This window comes from Crinia signifera, chromosome 19, assembly GCF_055691185.1.
Source record: "Crinia signifera chromosome 19, ASM5569118v1, whole genome shotgun sequence".
NCBI classification, from domain to species: domain Eukaryota; kingdom Metazoa; phylum Chordata; class Amphibia; order Anura; family Myobatrachidae; genus Crinia; species Crinia signifera.
The window spans coordinates 11345149-11362877 of record NC_139226.1 but is presented as its reverse complement, the minus strand read 5'-3'; the positions used below and the strand labels follow the sequence as shown (position 1 = coordinate 11362877).

General features: G+C 49.2%; 1 protein-coding gene across 2 annotated transcripts in view; it reads left to right on the top strand.

Moving 5' to 3' along the window:
* Positions 1-14610, top strand: part of FXYD1 (FXYD domain containing ion transport regulator 1) — a 36925-nt gene extending 22315 nt beyond the window's left edge. For both annotated transcript variants that reach the window (XM_083162031.1, XM_083162032.1), the window contains 6 exons: positions 987-1022; positions 4411-4485; positions 4894-4930; positions 6162-6211; positions 13009-13044; positions 13988-14610. In XM_083162031.1, coding sequence (XP_083018157.1) covers positions 987-1022; positions 4411-4485; positions 4894-4930; positions 6162-6211; positions 13009-13031 — 221 coding nt within the window. In that variant the 3' untranslated portion in view covers positions 13032-13044; positions 13988-14610. The remainder of the gene's footprint in view (positions 1-986; positions 1023-4410; positions 4486-4893; positions 4931-6161; positions 6212-13008; positions 13045-13987) is intronic.
* The last annotated feature ends 3119 nt before the right edge of the window (positions 14611-17729 follow it).

Genomic DNA, 17729 nt, shown 5'->3' with positions numbered 1-17729 from the left:
CTGGGTTACCAGCAAATGAGCGACTGGGTAGCGGCTTTCCATAGCGTCCTGCTATGGAAACTCATCCACCCCCTGTGAAAATTGCTGGCCAGGGGAAAAAATCATTTTCATGTGTCGACACAGTGCATGTCAACCTTTATGGGTCACCTGAGACACTGCCTGCCTAATAAGTGATGGTCCTATGATCCCAATAAGTTGGCTATACATCTGGGATGGCAGAGAGGGATATTTGTTTTCCTGTATACGGCAGACTTTCTGTCTGTAACTAGTGGATGGCTGCAACCAATCTCTTTTAGCCAGAAAATGGTTGACAACAGAGAACAATAGCGAGTTATATCAATGTACATAATGGGAGCTAATTTCACAGATGCACAGTCACAGACACCGCATCTGCAATAGGGCTTCCAATTATCCCTTGTGGGGGTCCATGCCCCCAGTCATTAGGTTGGCCACTGACGGTCGACATGCACCAAGATCGACATGACTGAAGGTCAACAATGGGTTAAGTCGATAGCATCATTAGGTCGACACAGGCATTGGGTCGACATGGGGAATGTCTATAGTCAAAAGGGGCGAAATGGGTTTTTTCATTTTTTTTGTCCTGAATGTCGACACAGTCGACATGGACACCAAAACAATGCACTGCGTCTCCTGGCCTGATTCGCTGCGCTCGTATCCTGTAGAAACTTTTATGGTTTTCATATTTGATATTTCCGGTTACGGTATTTCTCTATAAAGAAAACGGAACGCCGGACACATGATTCGCTCTTTATTGTACTGTAATATAATTTGCTTCAATAAAAACATTAAAAAAATATATTTATCAGTTTTTTTACTGATTATCAATCCAGTATTCCTGCAGCACCATATAATCAGGGGATAAAACAAATATGACGTACATTGCGTTCTGAATATTGTGAGAGGTCATAGAGCTTACAATCTAAGGATTCCGTCAGTAACGGCCTTTTTTTTTGTTTTTTGTCTAGGATCTGAAACAGATCAGCACGACCCATTCTACTATGGTAAGAATAATGCAACTTGGCTTTATAAACTGGCTAAAAAACAGTTAGGAAGAAAACCTGGACTGTAGCAGGTTATAACAATCCAGTTACATTGCTATAGTGTGTGGTAAGAACAGAAATTGATGCTCCGGGATTGCAATATTGATTTCCTAGGGGAGATTTATGAGAACTGTGTAGACAAGGGGCTATAAATCATCGCAGCCAATCAGATACTGTCATTATTCTAGTGCATTTCTCAAAGTAATAAAGTAACGCCTGATTGGTTGTTATTAGCACAGTCACTGTCTCCACAGGAATCTCCCCCTATATGTTTTGTTTTTCCATTTGTTATTCTCTATACATTTTCTCTACTTCCCCCATTCAGACCTGCTCGCTGGCTGCGTACATTCGGTTAACGCAGCCCCGCTGAATGCATGCACCCCCTCGCCACCAAAATCCCCTCGCTACGCTGCAAGTCCTTCGATAATTGCTCACTAATCAAAGGATTTTTTCTCTGCCTGCAGCTGAAAGGAAGCCCAGGACTTACTATACTTTACAGCTGCACAGTCTTCTGCGAATTGGGGGGGGGGGGGGGGGGTGCTGTGACATCACCTGCCTACCCTGAGCAGGCTGGGGAACCCCTGCGTTCCCAAGGTTTCTATAGGCGTGTCCACCAGTTCAGTGGGAACACACATGGAATGCTGGATGCCCACCACGGAATGGACATACCAAGTAAAGTAAATTGGGAGACACCCGAACCCCAGATCAGAATGTTCTGTGTTATATAGTTTCACTTTTTGAACTGTCCCATCATAAAGATAGTGCAAACACCAAAAACAACATCATATGTTAACAAACTTATGCCACATATAACATTATTTGCATGTGCGAAGCTGTATAATAACAGCGCCGAGTTCTCGTGTGTAATCGTTCGTCTCATGAATCATTCTCTTATTGATGCTGGAGCCTGGAAGAGGTTTTCCCACATCTGTGAAATCATTCTGGGAAATGTCAGCCAGAGGCAGCATCTGCTGATATAAAGATAGACTGAGCACAGTCCTTATTGGGAACTCATTCACATGCAGCACATCCGAGGCAGCATCACCTGATGTAAAGATAGACTGAGTAAAGTCCTTAGTGGGAACTCATTCACATGCAGCACATCCGAGGCAGCATCTCCTGATATAAAGATAGACTGAGTACGGTCCTTATTGGGAACCCATTCACATGCAGCACATCCGAGGCAGCATCTGCTGATATAAAGATAGACTGAGCACAGTCCTTATTGGGAACTCATTCACATGCAGCACATCATAGGCAGCATATCCTGATGTAAAGATAGACTGAGTATAGTCCTTAGTGGGAAGTCATTCACATGCAGCACATCCGAGGCAGCATCACCTGATGTAAAGATAGACTGAGTAAAGTCCTTAGTGGGAACTCATTCACATGCAGCACATCCGAGGCAGCATCTCCTGATATAAAGATAGACTGAGTACGGTCCTTATTGGGAACCCATTCACATGCAGCACATCCGAGGCAGCATCTGCTGATATAAAGATAGACTGAGCACAGTCCTTATTGGGAACTCATTCACATGCAGCACATCATAGGCAGCATATCCTGATGTAAAGATAGACTGAGTATAGTCCTTAGTGGGAAGTCATTCACATGCAGCACATCCGAGGCAGCATCACCTGATGTAAAGATAGACTGAGCACAGTCCTTATTGGGAACTCATTCACATGCAGCACATCCGAGGCAGCATCTGCTGATATAAAGATAGACTGCGCACAGTCCTTATTGGGAACTCATTCACATGCAGCACATCAGAGGCAGCATCTGCTGATATAAAGATAGACTGAGCACAGTCCTTAGTAGGAACTCATTCCCATGCAGCACATCAGAGGCAGCATCTCCTGATATAAAGATAGACTGAGTATGGTCCTTAGTGGGAACTCATTCACGTGCAGCACATCCGAGGCAGCATCACCTGATGTAAAGATAGACTGAGTACAGTCCTTATTGGGAACTCATTCACAGCAGCACATCATAGGCAGCATCTCCTGATATAAAGATAGACTGAGCACAGTCCTTATTGGGAACTCATTCACAGCAGCACATCATAGGCAGCATCTCCTGATATAAAGATAGACTGAGCACAGTACTTATTGGGAACTCATTCAAGTGCAGCACATCCGAGGCAGCATCACCTGATATAAAGATAGACTGAGCACAGTCCTTATTGGGAACTCATTCACATGCAGCACATCAGAGGCAGCATCTCCTGATATAAAGATAGACTGAGTATAGTCCTAGTGGGAAATCATTCACGTGCAGCACAACCGAGGCAGTATCTCCTGATATAAAGATAGACTGAGTATAATCCTAGTGGGAACTCATTCACATGCTGCACATCAGAGGTTTGCTAGCTTGTACAACGGATCTCTGCACTCTCTCACACTATCTACCCTCTAAATCTCTCTCTTCCTCGCTACGCTATATTCTTCTCTCTTCCTCCCACTCTCTGGGTGAGATTTAATAGGATGAGATATTCAGAAAGTGAGAGATTTTGGAAGAAATCTCCAGTTTTTTTAAAAGGTGCAATCATTTACACTGCAAAATCAAACTGGTTTTGCAGTTTAAATGATTGCCGCTTTAAAAAAACCTGGAGATTTCTTCCAAAATATTACTCACTTTCTGAATATCTCATCCTATTAAATCTCACCCTCTATCTCTCTCTCCCTCTCTCCTCTGCACTCTCTCACACACCCTCTTTACCGCTACTTTCTCCCTCACTATATACTCTCTACCTCTGTTCCCTCTCTATCTCGCTTTTCTTTTTATTGCGGCAGATACTCCCCCTTACGTTACCTGTATGCACTGATGGTTGTATGGTTCTGGCGTCGCGGATCGATGGCGCCTGGAACGACAATCATGTGGTCCACCACTCGTGGTCGGACGCGTCCAGATCAACAATAACGAAAGTAAGATGCAAGCGCTAGGAGCAACAGGAATGTGATAGACAGTTACTAGGTCGACAAAATTTGTCATGTTTTTTTGGCGTAAAGGTCAACATAGGTCAACATGGACATCAAATAGGTCTCCCATGTCCCCCTCGCATGCCTCTATGCGCGCCATGCTTCGGGTATTATAATTTAACTCTATGCCCACTTGGATGGTAACGTATGATCCAAGTCGGTCTAAAGAAAAAAAAACAAGAAAAACCTTTCATTACTGTCAATCTAGACCCTGTTGACTATAGGCATCTAACTAGACACATTCGACCACGAGATTGTCTAGATGCCGTCAATCCATCGACCGGCTACATGGTTGTATTGTATTACTACATTGTACAACGTGACTGTCCGTGTAATATCAATTCCGATTCCTTTACTTCCTACCACAGATTACAAATCACTACGGATCGGTGGTCTGGTCTTCGCCGGAGTCCTCTTCATTCTGGGAATCCTCATCATCCTGAGTGAGTGATGTCTAGTTAGATACATCCGGTGATGGCGGATAAAGAAGCGTCAGCAATATCTGTAATATGATTAATTTACTTGCGGGCGCTTGTGTATAAACTGTCATGTTACGCAGCACAGTGGCACAGTGGTCAGCATTACTGCCCTATATCATGTGGTTTTCTCAAGTGTTTTTTTTTTTTCAAGTGTTCCAATTTCCTCCAACATTCCAAAGTAATCTCCATGAGTGACGCAGGGACTCAAATAAATATTCTCTGTACAGCGCTGCATAATATGGTGGTGCTAAATAAATAAGCAATATAAAATGTTAGTGGTAGTTGTCACTCCTATGGCATGTACCGAAATATAGACACGCCAATGAGGACTCTGCATTGACCATTTAAATCACCTTTACGCTCATTTTGCAGGCAGAAAATGTCGTTGTAAATTCAATCAACATCAAAGGTAAGAATGTATAAATGTTATGAAGCAGCTGTACACACGTGGTCCTCAGTACTTACAGGGGAATTATATCCGAATTATATCCATGCTTCCCAACACTAGAGGTGTCAGCGGCCGGATGGGGGTGTGGCCACACTTATGGTTACCGACCCCCCAAAAAACTCTGCCTAAACAACTTGTGGTAGTGCAACACCCACCGATGGTCACCTCTGCTTTATTATACACAAGGCTTTTGGCCAATTATAGCCTGGGGGCAGGGCTTCACAAGAGCATAGGGTGGGCGGAGCTAAGTTCTGTGTCACGTACCTTATAGAAAATAAAAAACATTTGTTGATTCTTTATCATTGATAGCGGGAAACCATGTGGTTCTACCCCATCGATGGTAAAAGTAGTAAACATCGGTCACAGACCATGATGTTTACTACTGGCGTGATGATGGCGTGCTGCTCTATTTGCAGATAAACTGCTATGGCAGCTATGTGACTGCCATAGCAGTTTATCCGCAAATAGAGCAGCACGCCATCTTCACGCATAGAGTCTCACAATACCAGTGTATCACTACATTAATAGTGGATTTACCAGCAATAGCATCCACAAATACGAACAGCATTAACACTCTGGTAACAGCACTGGGGTACCGTGCAGCACCCAAACAAATTCCCGAACCAACTGACCAACATCCAGAATCATCCACACAACACGAGCCTCTCGTTTTATTGTTCAATGTTTGTTCAATGTATTTATGTGGTTTATATTTTCACTTAAACGGTTTTAAGTAACATAATATTAAAAGGTATATTTTATTTATTTATCATTCTTTCTAAGTGCGCCAGCAAAAAAGACAATCCTTTTCTGTTTCTTCTTTCTGTATCGATTTATCGTCTTTGGCAGCACCCCCATCTCTAGTTACACTGTAATTTAACTCAGAAACAGACATTTGGGGACCTTAACAAGGGACCTTTATGCATCTAGTGCAGAAGCATTCCCAAATCCCCTTACCCTTTTTACACAAGTTACCTGGAATACTACACGCATATGTACGAGTGGTCTGGACCACCCTTCCATATGCCTGAACGAATCCGGCATGTGAAGGGGGGCAGGCGTACCACTATTCGCAGGGCGTGTTCTGGTTAACTCACAAGGGTGCGGATTAGCACCTGAGCTAGTCAACCAGAATAAGGGCCTCTGGGTAGCTTGTTCTGGTACTTACATGTTATACTCTTTCTATCCACAGAACTGGGGAGCCGATAGAAGAGGAGGGGTCTCTCCGGGCTTCCATTAGACGTAAGTATGACCCAATACCAGGATGTCGCCCACTGGCTATATACAGTACTAGGTGATTCATCGCGCCCTACGGGCGCTCTTCACACTGGCGTAAGGGGCTGCGCCCCCTTAATTTGTGAACATTTGTATTGTGAGAAATATGGTTAGAATTGTATGAAAGATGCCCTGTATTGCAGCTTCTGGCAGTGGGTGAGGGTCCAGCGTGGCAGCACAGGAGTACCGGACGGTGGCCCTGAGTCAATGTCTCCTCCTACTTTGTGGGAGTTAGGGTGCATGAGAGCAGGAGGCTGGGATATGAGGCATGATAGGGTTATGTGGGCAACACAGCGTCAGCGATTACCCAGTGGTGGAAGTTACGGTTCAGGAGAGCAGGAAGCTGGGTAGTGATAGGGGTGTGTGGGCATACGGGGGACTAAAGAGGGTGGTGGACACTGTGCAGCTTCTGCCAGTGGGTGAGGGTCCAGCGTGGCAGCACAGAAATACAGGAGTCAGTGTCTCCTCCGACTGGGTGGGAGTTAGGGTGCATGAGAGCAGGAGGCTGGGCGGTAAAGCATGATAGGGGAATGTGGGCAACACAGGGTGAGCGGGTCTCCACTGGCGGAAGTTACGGGGCAGGAGAACAGGAGGCAGGGCAGTGTCCTCCCACATTGATGGCAAAAGTATTCAACATCGGCCATAAACCATCGATTATTTGAAAATCATTGATGGTCGATGGGCATCCCTAGAACTGGAGGAGGGTGGGGGACAGTATGCAGCTCCCGGCAGTGGGTGAGCGTCTCCTCACACTGGGAGGGAGTGAGCGTGCATGAGAGCAGGAGGCTGTATAATAGTGGTATGTGGGCAAGACATTGATAAAAGTTGTGGCGCTGGTGCAGAGGGCAGTGGGGAAACCTGCAGTGCGGCATTTCTGGGGCCGGATTTCCCACCTAGGGGCGGTACCTGCTTGTGGTGGTACAGGATCCCCCATTGTCATGGGGGTACGTGAAATGCGGGAGCGGGGGCCGCGGTGGTCCGCTGGGGGGTGGAATTGCCGGAAGGGGGTCTGGGGGGTCTGCAAATTGCGGGAGGGGGGGTGGTGTGTGGGGATCCGCAGTTAGCGGGAGGGGTGGGGGTCTGCAAATCGTGGGCGGGGGTGCGGGGGGGTTGAATCGTGGGAAGGGGGGTACGCAAATTGCGGGAGGGGGGTTGTCGGGGTTAGTGAATTGCGGGAGGGGGGGTTGCGGAGGTCCGTGAATTGCGGGAGGGGCGCGTGGGGTGCCGTGAGTCAAGGGGGGGTGGTGCGGGGGTCCGTGAATCACGGGAGGGGTCATGAATCGCAGGAGGGGGGGGTCGTGGGGGGGCTGCGAATCGCAGGAGGGGGGTCTGGGGGGTTGGCGTGAATTGCATGAGGGGGGCGTGAATCAAGGGAGGGTGGGCGCAGGGGGGTGGTGCGGGGGTCCGTGAATCGCGGGAGGGGGCATGAATCGCGGGAGGGGGGGTCGTGGGGGGTTCCGAATCGCAGGAAGGGGGGTATGGGGGGTGCCGTGAATTGCGTGAGGGGGGCATGAATCGCGGGAGGGGGGGTCCCCGAATGTGTGAATTACGGGGCGGTCGCAAATCGCGAGAGGTGCCGAGGGGGCCCGCAAATCGCGGGAGGGGGGGCGCTACGGGGGGTTTCGTGAATCGCGGGAGGGGGGGTCGTGGGGGGTTGCGAATCGCAGGAAGGGGGGTGTGGGGGGTGCCGTGAATTGCGTGAGGGGGGCATGAATCGCGGGAGGTGGGGTCCCCGAATGTGTGAATTAGGGGGCGGTCGCAAATCGCGAGAAGTGCCGAGGGGGCCCGCAAATCGCGGGAGGGGGGCGCTACGGGGGGTTCCGTGAATCGCGGGAGGGGGCGGCGCGAATTGCAGGAGGGGGGTCGCAAGTCACAGTAGGGGGGGGGGCGTGAATCGCGGGAGGGGGGGTTGCGGGGGGCCCTTTTAATGCCGGGAGGGGGGGTCGCAGGGGTCCCGCGAATCGCGGGAGGGGAGGATGCAGTGGTCCTGCGAATCGCGGGGGGTGGGCTCGCGGGAGGGAGGGGTCGCTGGGGCCCCGGCGATTTGCGGGAGGGTCGCGGGGGTCCCGCGTTTCGCGGGAGGGGGTGGTCGCGGAGGTCCAGCGAATCGCGGGAGGGGGTGGTCGGGTCTGGGACGGATATTAGACAGCACTTACATCGACAGCCATTACATCGACACCATTAGTTCGACAGCTCAATAGGTCGACATGGTTTTAGGTCGACATACCATTAGGTCGACATGTCATTATGTCGACAGCTCCTTAGGTCGACAGCTCATTAGGTTGACATGTTTTTAGGTCGACACTGCCATTAGGTCGACAAAGTCTATGTCGACAGTCAAAAGGTCGACATGGGTTTTTTCACTTTTTTTGGCTGAAATGTCGACACAGTCGACATGGACACAGTTTGAAGTGTACCGCAGCCGCTCGATATCAGAAATCAGTTAGGAAATATTCTGTAAATGTAATTTAACAATGTTTGTATTTAGTAACTTCCTATAAATTAACATGGCATGTAATATACCTTCACAGGGAATGGGATCATTCGTCAGACTGCATTTAGGTCTACAGTCATTAGGTCGACCCCACTAGGTCGACTGGCAGGAAGGTCGACATGGGCCAAGGTCGACATGACTTAAGGTCGAATTTGCATAAAGGTCGACATGAGGAAGGTCGACTGGTCATAAGGTCGACATGGGTTTTTCACTGTTTTTTGATCCGAATGTCGACACAGTCGACATGGACACAGTTGGCAATGAGAATCGGACCCTCGCATCGCTCGCTTCGCTCGCGATGCTTCGGGCACGGTGCCTCGCTGCGCTCGGCACACTATTTTATTCTCCCACCACGCCCTAGTGGATAGTAGGGCATGAAATACCGCCTGTCGGCACATGTCGGCTCGATAAACAGTGAAAAAACCCATGTCGACCTTTTGACTGTCGACATAGACACTGTCGACCTAATGGCAGTGTCGACCTAAAAACATGTCGACCTAATGAGCTGTCGACATAATGACATGTCGTCCTAATGGTATGTCGACCTATAACCATGTCGACCTATTGAGCTGTCGAACTAATGGTGTCGATGTAATGGCTGTCGATGTAAGTGCTGTCTAACAATAGTCCGGATACCGGGGTGGTCGCGGGGGTCCAGCGAATTGCGGGAGGGGGGTCGCGGGGGTCCCGCGAATCGCGGGAGGGGGGGGTTCGCGGGGGTCCCGCGAATCATGGGAGGGGGGGGTCGCGGGGGTCCCGCGACTCGCGGGAGGGTGGAAAGCGGGGGTCCCGCGATTCGCAGGAGGGGGGGCGCTGGTGTCCCGCGATTCGCGGGAGGGGGGGGCGCTGGGGTCCCGCGAATCGCGGGAGGGGGGGTCGCGGGGGGGCCCCGCAAATCGCGGGAGGGGGGGGTCGCGGGGGGTCCCGCGAATCACGGGAGGGGGGTCGCGGGGGTCCTGGCAGAGGGTAGGGATGTGCAGGAGTAATGGTGGATGGTGGCTGTGGAGTAATGGTGGATGGTGGGCGTGTACTGTAGCCCTGGCTGGGCGGGGGGAGGTGATGTCAAGGGGGTGGAATGTCAGACACATGAAAGTGAAACTGTCCTACACAGGAACGTTCTCCACAGGGGTTGAGTGACAGATCTGGCTAAATATATAAGAGATATGTCCTTATGTATGTGTTTGGCTTCATGCCTCCATTACTGAGAGCACATATATATTTATTAGAGGAATTATGCACTTACGGCAGGACTGCGCTACGTTGTATCTAGATGTACACGATATACACTCCGCAGCAGGGTAACAATCTGCCCCCCCCCCCCCCCCCCCCCTGTACATTAGACATGTTCACAGTGAGGGGTCAGTGCTACTAGCACTAGGAAGGATGTGCTGGATGTCTGTACAGGCTGCAGGGTGCCATCCCAGGCACCTGCTGTATGCCAAAGGCTGTTGCTATGACATTGTGAAGGGGCCATCCCTATAGGCTCTGTGCCCTGGGTGATATCACCTAGGGTCACCACCTAATCCCTTTAATTCCGGACACATATTAATTACACAGGTTCTGTGGCAGTTTAAAACCAGGTGAAATGGAGTCAGGTGAAATTGTTTCCTAGCACAGCGCCCACTAAGCAAATAGCTTGGTGGGCTATTCTGCGTAGGAAACTCGCATTGCATCGTGTACCGTGTGTAGGGCTGTGCGATGCGATGTCCATATTAAGTGCACAGGAGTGCTTATACAATTAAATATCGCATAGGATGGCATGGCACCAAATGCGATGTGATCCAATGCGATATTTCATTGTACAAGCACCCATGCCATGAGATGTGATGGGTGCTTACTATGACATGTGATGTGATTACATGTGATGGGTGCTTACAATTGTAAGCACCTTTGGCATTGTTTTGCGTCACTCCCTGTATCCACGCCACCCCGAAGCGCGGCGAGGGGCGGCAAAACGCGTCCTCCAACCTTTTCATACCCCCATTATCCACGTCGGCGTGGAGTTGAATATATAGCGTGGCGAGCGTAGCGAGCCCTGCAAGGGGATGCGGAATACATGTAAAGTAATCCTCGTCCCCGCTTCGGGCTCAGTGGCTCACCACAATATATAAAATCAACTCCACGCTCACGTGGATAGTGGGGGTATGAAAAGGTCAGAGGACGCGTTCCGCTGTGTTCGCCACACTTCGGGGTGGCGTGGATAGTGCTGGTGTTTTAGGAACACATTCACACCTGCACATTCATACAGCGGACACAGTAATGACGACATGTGTTAACAAATAACTAATTTACTTAACAAATTGGTACTTGTTTCCTAGCACGGCGCCCACGATATTCAGTCGTACGGCATCTTATGCATTGTATCGCCTCGCATGCCATATACCTGCATACGATTTTAAATTGTATAACTAACCTAATGGGTTTTTTCAATGTTAAATGGCCTCCTATACGATTTTTAATTGTATAAGCACCCTAATAGGTGATTACTATGTTAAATGCACCCCCACGCCACCCCACTATCAACGCCAACCCGAAGCATGGTGAGCGCAGCGAGCCAGCGAGGGGCGGCAGTACGCGTCCTCCGACCTTTTCATACCCCCACTATCCACGTCGGCGTGGATCTTATATAGTGTGGCGAGCGCAGCGAACCACCGAGCCCGAAGCGTGGCGAGCGCAGCGAGCCCCGCGAGGGGCCGAGTATTACTTTACATCTATTCCGCATCCCCTCACTTCGGGCTCGGTGGCTCGATACGCTCGCCACTCTATCAAAAATCAACTCCATGCCGACGAGGATGGAGGGGGTATGAAAAGATCGGAGGACGCGTACCGCCATTCATTAGTGAAAATCGCATCACAACGTATTCTAGTACTATGCGTTATGCGATGCGATTTGACTACGTTTGCATACGTTGCAAATCTAGGCGCCGTGCTAGGAAACAAGTACCAATCTGTGTAATTAATATGTGTCCGGAATTAAAGGGATGAGGTGGTCACCCTAATATAACCACTTGTCCACCCTTAGTTAGAGCCCTGAATATAGATTCCCGCTACACATACCATCAGACTCCTATGGTACTTGCACAGTCCTGACTACACAGAACTCATGGAACATAGAACAAAACAACTAACTGTACTTATCCTCATGGCTAATACCAATGGTATACCAACTATCGCAGTTGGCACACACCCCGTGGTAATGATCACAGGGCACCTCAAGTAGACCAAAGCCTATATAAAGTTATCAAATGTGTTCTTTATTTGGGATGATGTCATTAACTTCACTCGTTACTTAATTGGTTCCCCTTATGTCCTGTCAATCAATCCCCATGGTGGCTTCTGCTGGGAGTAGGGCACAACCACAATGGGATAAGCTTCCTCAGTGTAATAATAAAGCTGCCTAACATTTATGGGCTACATGCAAAAGCAGTCAGTATTTACTCTGCATAGGAACAATGTAATGTTACTTCCTTTGTTGAATCTGGCCCTTTATCCTCATATATGTATGAAGATACAGAAGTACCACCGCACTCGCCATTCCTACGAATGGGGTGCAAACAGCACCCACTTCCCAGGATGGGGTGCGGTGGCCTGTGACCACACACTCTAGTAAATACAAACACAGGGGGCCCAGCACGCACTACAACAAACTAACTCACCTTAGCATTCAAATAATCAATCAATAAATAATGGGGTTTTAGTTCATGAATTGATCAATGCAGTGGCGTAACAATAGCCCCGCAGCCCCCGCAGCGGCGGGGAGGCGCTGAGTAAAGTGTGGGCACTGGGGGTCTGCGGGGCTATTGTTCCGCCCCTGCCTGCCTGTTCCACTGCTGCCCCCACCCAGAGAAAAGTTAACCCCCGCCTGCCTTACCCGCTGCCGCTTGCCATCGCAGACAGTTTTTTTAGGATGCTAGAGGAGGTCTGCTGTAAGGTGGCAGACATTTTGTGTAGGAGATTTTTTAGAATAGCAGGAGCCAAGCCGAGCGAGGAGGAGCGATGGGACCGCAGAGTAGCTATGCGTGTCCCGGTTACACAGGCAGCGATGCGACGGCAAGCGGCAGCGGGTAAGGCAGGGGGGGGGTTAACTTTTCTTGAGGGGGGTCGCCAAAAATTCTCGGGGGGGGGGGGGCGCAATTTTCGTAGCTACGCCACTGGATCAATGCATTTAAGCTTGCAGCCCAGCCCATATATGTATGTATGTATGTATGTATGCATGTACAGTATGTGTTGTGTACAGATACTAACAGTTTCCTATAAATGTCTCTTTCAGGTTTGTCCAGCAGGAGATTATAGTCCTGCGCTGAAGGTAAGATCTGGGAGTATATATTGCAGAATCCTTCTATCGCCACATCCCAAATCTCTGACTAATCGGTGGATAATCTGCCCAGAATAACGTATACATGAATAGAACATTTATTCCACAATGCCCCTTACAGGTCCAGGTTTTCAGGATATCTATGCTTGGCCCCAGGTGACGTAATTAGTGCCTCAATCAATTTGGTTTAACCAATTTTACTGAGCCACAGATATCATTAAAGCCTGCATGTTAGAGTTTGGGAACCACAGTTGTAGACATTTAGAATGGAAACAGAACATCAGAGTCGTCAACAGAAGTCCTTAACATTAGAATGATTTGCTTGTGGTGTCCTAGGTAACACAATATCTGATGAAATATGGAATTAAGGGGTAGATGTATGAAGCAATGATAAGGGAGGAGAAGTGATAAAGTGCCTGGTACTTTATCACCGGCCAATCAGCTCCTGACTGTCCCTTTTTAAACCCAGCCTGTAACTTAACAGTCAGGAGCTGATTGGCCGGTGATAAAGTACCAGGCACTTTATTACTTCTCCTCCCTTATCACTGCTTCTTACATCTACCCCTTAATGCCATATTTGATCAGATCTTGTGTTACCTAGGACACCGCAAGCAAATCATTCTAACGTTAAGGACTTCTGTTGTCAATTCTGATGTTCTGTTTCCATTCTAAAAACATACATATTTGTGGAAACACTCAGGAGTAAATTTACTAAGATTGGAGTTCTATTGAAGATGGGATGTTTACCATAGCAACCAAACAGATTCTACTTCTTATTTATTTAGCACCTTCTAGAAGATAATCCATAGACTCTATGTTCAATAAAACTCCCATTTAAGTACATTTACTCCTCAATGTTTAAAAGAGAACAGGTCTGGAGGACAAGGCGATGAAGAGAACGAAAAATAATTTCTATTTTATTTCATTATTGCAGATTTGTGATCACCCTGTCCCCATATGAGAAGTCCATGCACACGTGTAGGTTAATAATAGGACTACTTCCACTACCCCACCCCCCACCCCCTCACCTGAGCTCAAGAAACCTGCCAAGAAGAGAGGATTTCATGATCACATCAATGTAGTGCAATGGTGATCTGGGCTACCAGGAAATCTGGACGGCTGCACCACAAGGCGGGTGCTGATGATTTGGTTATGTTTGTACATATGCAGGAAATCAGGCTTGGCCTCAGCAAGGCGGTTCCTCATTGCCTCTCACCCCACGCGTTCCCCAAGTGATCACGGAATGGACTCTACAACGACCCCGTAATGTGCTTCTAGATCATTGTCGCTCTGCAAGATTCAGATTATTAAAAGCCAAATTGGTACATAATGTATATATTAAGTCATACAAAGTAATATTGATTTGGATTAATATATAAATATAATATATTCATATTATACATGTATATACATCATATAAAACAAAAAGAAACAATGTAATCCTCCATCGCTGAATCTGTCAGACCATAAAGCTGTAATGTAGGGTAAATGCAGCAAGTGTGCACCACTAATAAGACACAAACCTGTAGTATATTGTATTAAAGTTTACTTTTGGGACATATTGTATCGTACTTGTTATTTCCTGATTCTATTGAGAAACTATAGTATTATTATTTTTGTAGCAAATTATATTATTAACTAGTTCAAATGGCCCATCAAAATGTAGGATTCTGCAATCTACTTTCTCTTTGAGCTGTGACAGCTTTTAGCCCCAAACTCGCCACCCCACCCCCAGTCCCTATCTGCTCCTAACTCCAATCTCTGTCTTTGCAGCTCCCTCTCTCCATATCCATCAGTGTCCCTGCAAAAATGTATTCCACTTTCGGTAATGACAAATTTTAGCACAGAAAGGAGTAATTTAGGGCCAGATTCTCTAAGCTTCAAAAGTGATAAAATGGAGAGTGATAAACAGCCAGCCAATCAGCTCCTACCTGCCATGTCACAGGCTGTGTTTGAAAAATGTCAGACAGGAGCTGATTGGTTGGTTGTTTATCACTCTCCATTTTATCACTTTTGAAGCTTAGAGAATCTGGCCCTTGGTCTGTTAAGTGGCCTCAAGTGGTCAGTGGCGATACTTCACGTCATAGAGGTGAGGAGTAGTTATCCTTTTATATATATATATATATATAGAGAGAGAGTGAGATATTATATTTATAAGGTAAAATATGAAGCAGTGATGCACATTGAGGGGTCATACAATGAACAAAAGTATGCAGCTAGCCCCATACGATCCTTCAGTATTAAGAATGGGAAGCCCACTAGATACATCAGTGGCAAACACAAGATGGTGTGGTGGGGGGGGGGGGGGGTTTCCAGTTGCCCAGAAACTTGCCTTCCTCGCAGCCTTGGTGGCATGGATCAGATGCAACATGCCCAGTGGCAGCCAATACTTATGAGGCCTACACCCATAGCAATTTAGGGGCATTTTCTAAGCCATCTTACACAGCTGACCCAAAAATGGTCCAGACATGACCCCTGCCCAATGTCCAGACCGCCCGCAGCATGCAGGTGCCTGTGATGATAGAAATTACGTCAAACAGACCTCATGACCTAAGAATCCATCTAGCATGCAAGTACGAATGAACCTCCTGCGTGCTCTCCAGGGCTGACAGCCAATTGGCACCAGTGATGTCATCATAGAAGATGACGTCAGGTCAGATGAGGTGACAGCGGAGGAGAATAAACCTGATTATACGTTATATCTAACCTAGACGAGGAGATTGTAGGAGCTGGACTGGAGGCAAAGCCTGGGGGGAGGCTCCCCTGACAGGGTTTGTAGGGAGCTGACTAGCTGGACAGTCATAGAAGGGGTGTCTAAGGAGAGGGTCATAAGGGGGAGGGGCTTAACGGGGTGTTGTAAGGGTATATAAGCAGGGTGCAGACAGGAAATAGGGGTCACTGGGAGATTTTTCTTAACAGCTAAGCAGCACTGCATCTCCCATGGCTTCCCCAAACGCTGATGCTGAGGTATCTGCGGCGCTGGCTGCCCTCAGGGAGGCAGCAGGCACCAGAGGGGCTGAGTGGCTGCAGCAGCAGATGTCAGGTCTGCTGGGGGGACTGGGAGCGGCAACGCAGGAGGCTGCTCCAGCGGGCGCACGGCCTCGGAGGTCCAGGCCTCCGGAGCGCTTCAGCCCATCTGTGTCCCCCAGGGTTCAGCGCCGTTCAAGGAGCCCCGTCAGGGACCCTCCAGGCCAGGCTGCGGGCCGGGCACCTTCCGCCCGCAGGACCAGGTCTGGGAGGAATCCAACCAGCAGGCGGAACCCTCCGCGCGGGGGGACCCCCCCCACGTGCAAGAAGATCCGGCGGTGCGTGGTACTGGACCTGGAGCGGCGGGGCATGCGGGGCATGCTGCTGCCCAGCGCGGGGTGAGTCGTGCAGGGGGGCAGAAGTACAGGCTGAGGACCGCAGGCCTGGTACACGGAGCGGGAGACGCACAGCTGGCTCCGCCTCCAACGAGGTCACGCCGGCTGGTGCTATACCTGAGGGTCGGGATGACAGGAGAAGAGAGATGGCAGCGTCTGCAGATGATGGAGAAATACCTGGTCCCTCTTCATTGGCTGGGTCTCGTCAGGACACTGGACCTGCGGCTGCTGGGTTCACAGCCCCCAGGCAGCCTGGTGAGTCTGTCTCTATGTCTGTTAATGCTTTAGCACAGAGTCAGGGGGGGGAGGGTTAGCCCTCCAAGGGGAAATGAGTAGGGGCTTTACTGAATTATTGAGTGGTTTTGCAGATTGGTTGGTGGGTTTGCAGCAGGGGGCGGGGCCGTCCCCGGCGGCAGCATGGGCGCCGCAGAATTCGGGCACACCAGCTACCATTAGTGTGCCAGTCAGTAATAGTGTGCCGGTTAGCAGTGGGGTGCCGGTTAGCAGTGGGGTGCCGGTGAGCAGCGGGGTGCCGGTATCCGGCGGCGAGCAAGGTAGCAGTAGTGCAGGGGCAGAAGGGGGCAGTGTTGGGACGCAGGAGGAGAGTGGGAGGCTTAGTGACACCGCAAAAGGGGAGGTGTACGTATGTTTTGAGGGGCCATTGGGGGCCCACCTGAAGCAGGAGGTGAGGGAGAAGATTTGGAAAGGGGAATACGTGGATATATTTTCATTGCTCCCTTTAGAGCGTTTTAATCTGGATAGGCCCCGTAAGGAGGAGAAGAAGGAGGAGGAGGAACGGCGGCGGTATCGGCTGATACCGCGGTCATTCACGAACTGGTTGCAAGCATTTGCTATTTTAGCTAGTGTGATTGGGGAGAAGGCACCTGACAATTGTTCAGGCTTATTTTGTTACATGGATGCAATAGGAGAGGCATACCGTGTGTATGGGGGCTTGGCTTGGCTCAGGTACGACGAGCAGTTTAGGCAGAGGAAGGCTGTTCGCCCTAACATTCGTTGGGACCATAAAGATATTGCTTTATGGTTAAAGGTGACGGCCCCCATAAAAAGTGGGCAGCCCTTTCGTGGGGACGGGGGGGGGGGCCGAGGGAGGCCACAAGTGGGACAGCCATGCAGAAGGGACTCTGCTTTGCCTTTAATGACGGGTCATGCCGGTTTGGGGCAAAATGCAAATTCAAGCATGAATGTTCCTCATGTGGAGGGAACCACGGTGCAAATAAATGCTTCAGAGGGAAGTCACGAGACGGTAGTTCAAAAGGGGGTGACACCAGTTCGGCTGGAAAGGATGCTGGGCTA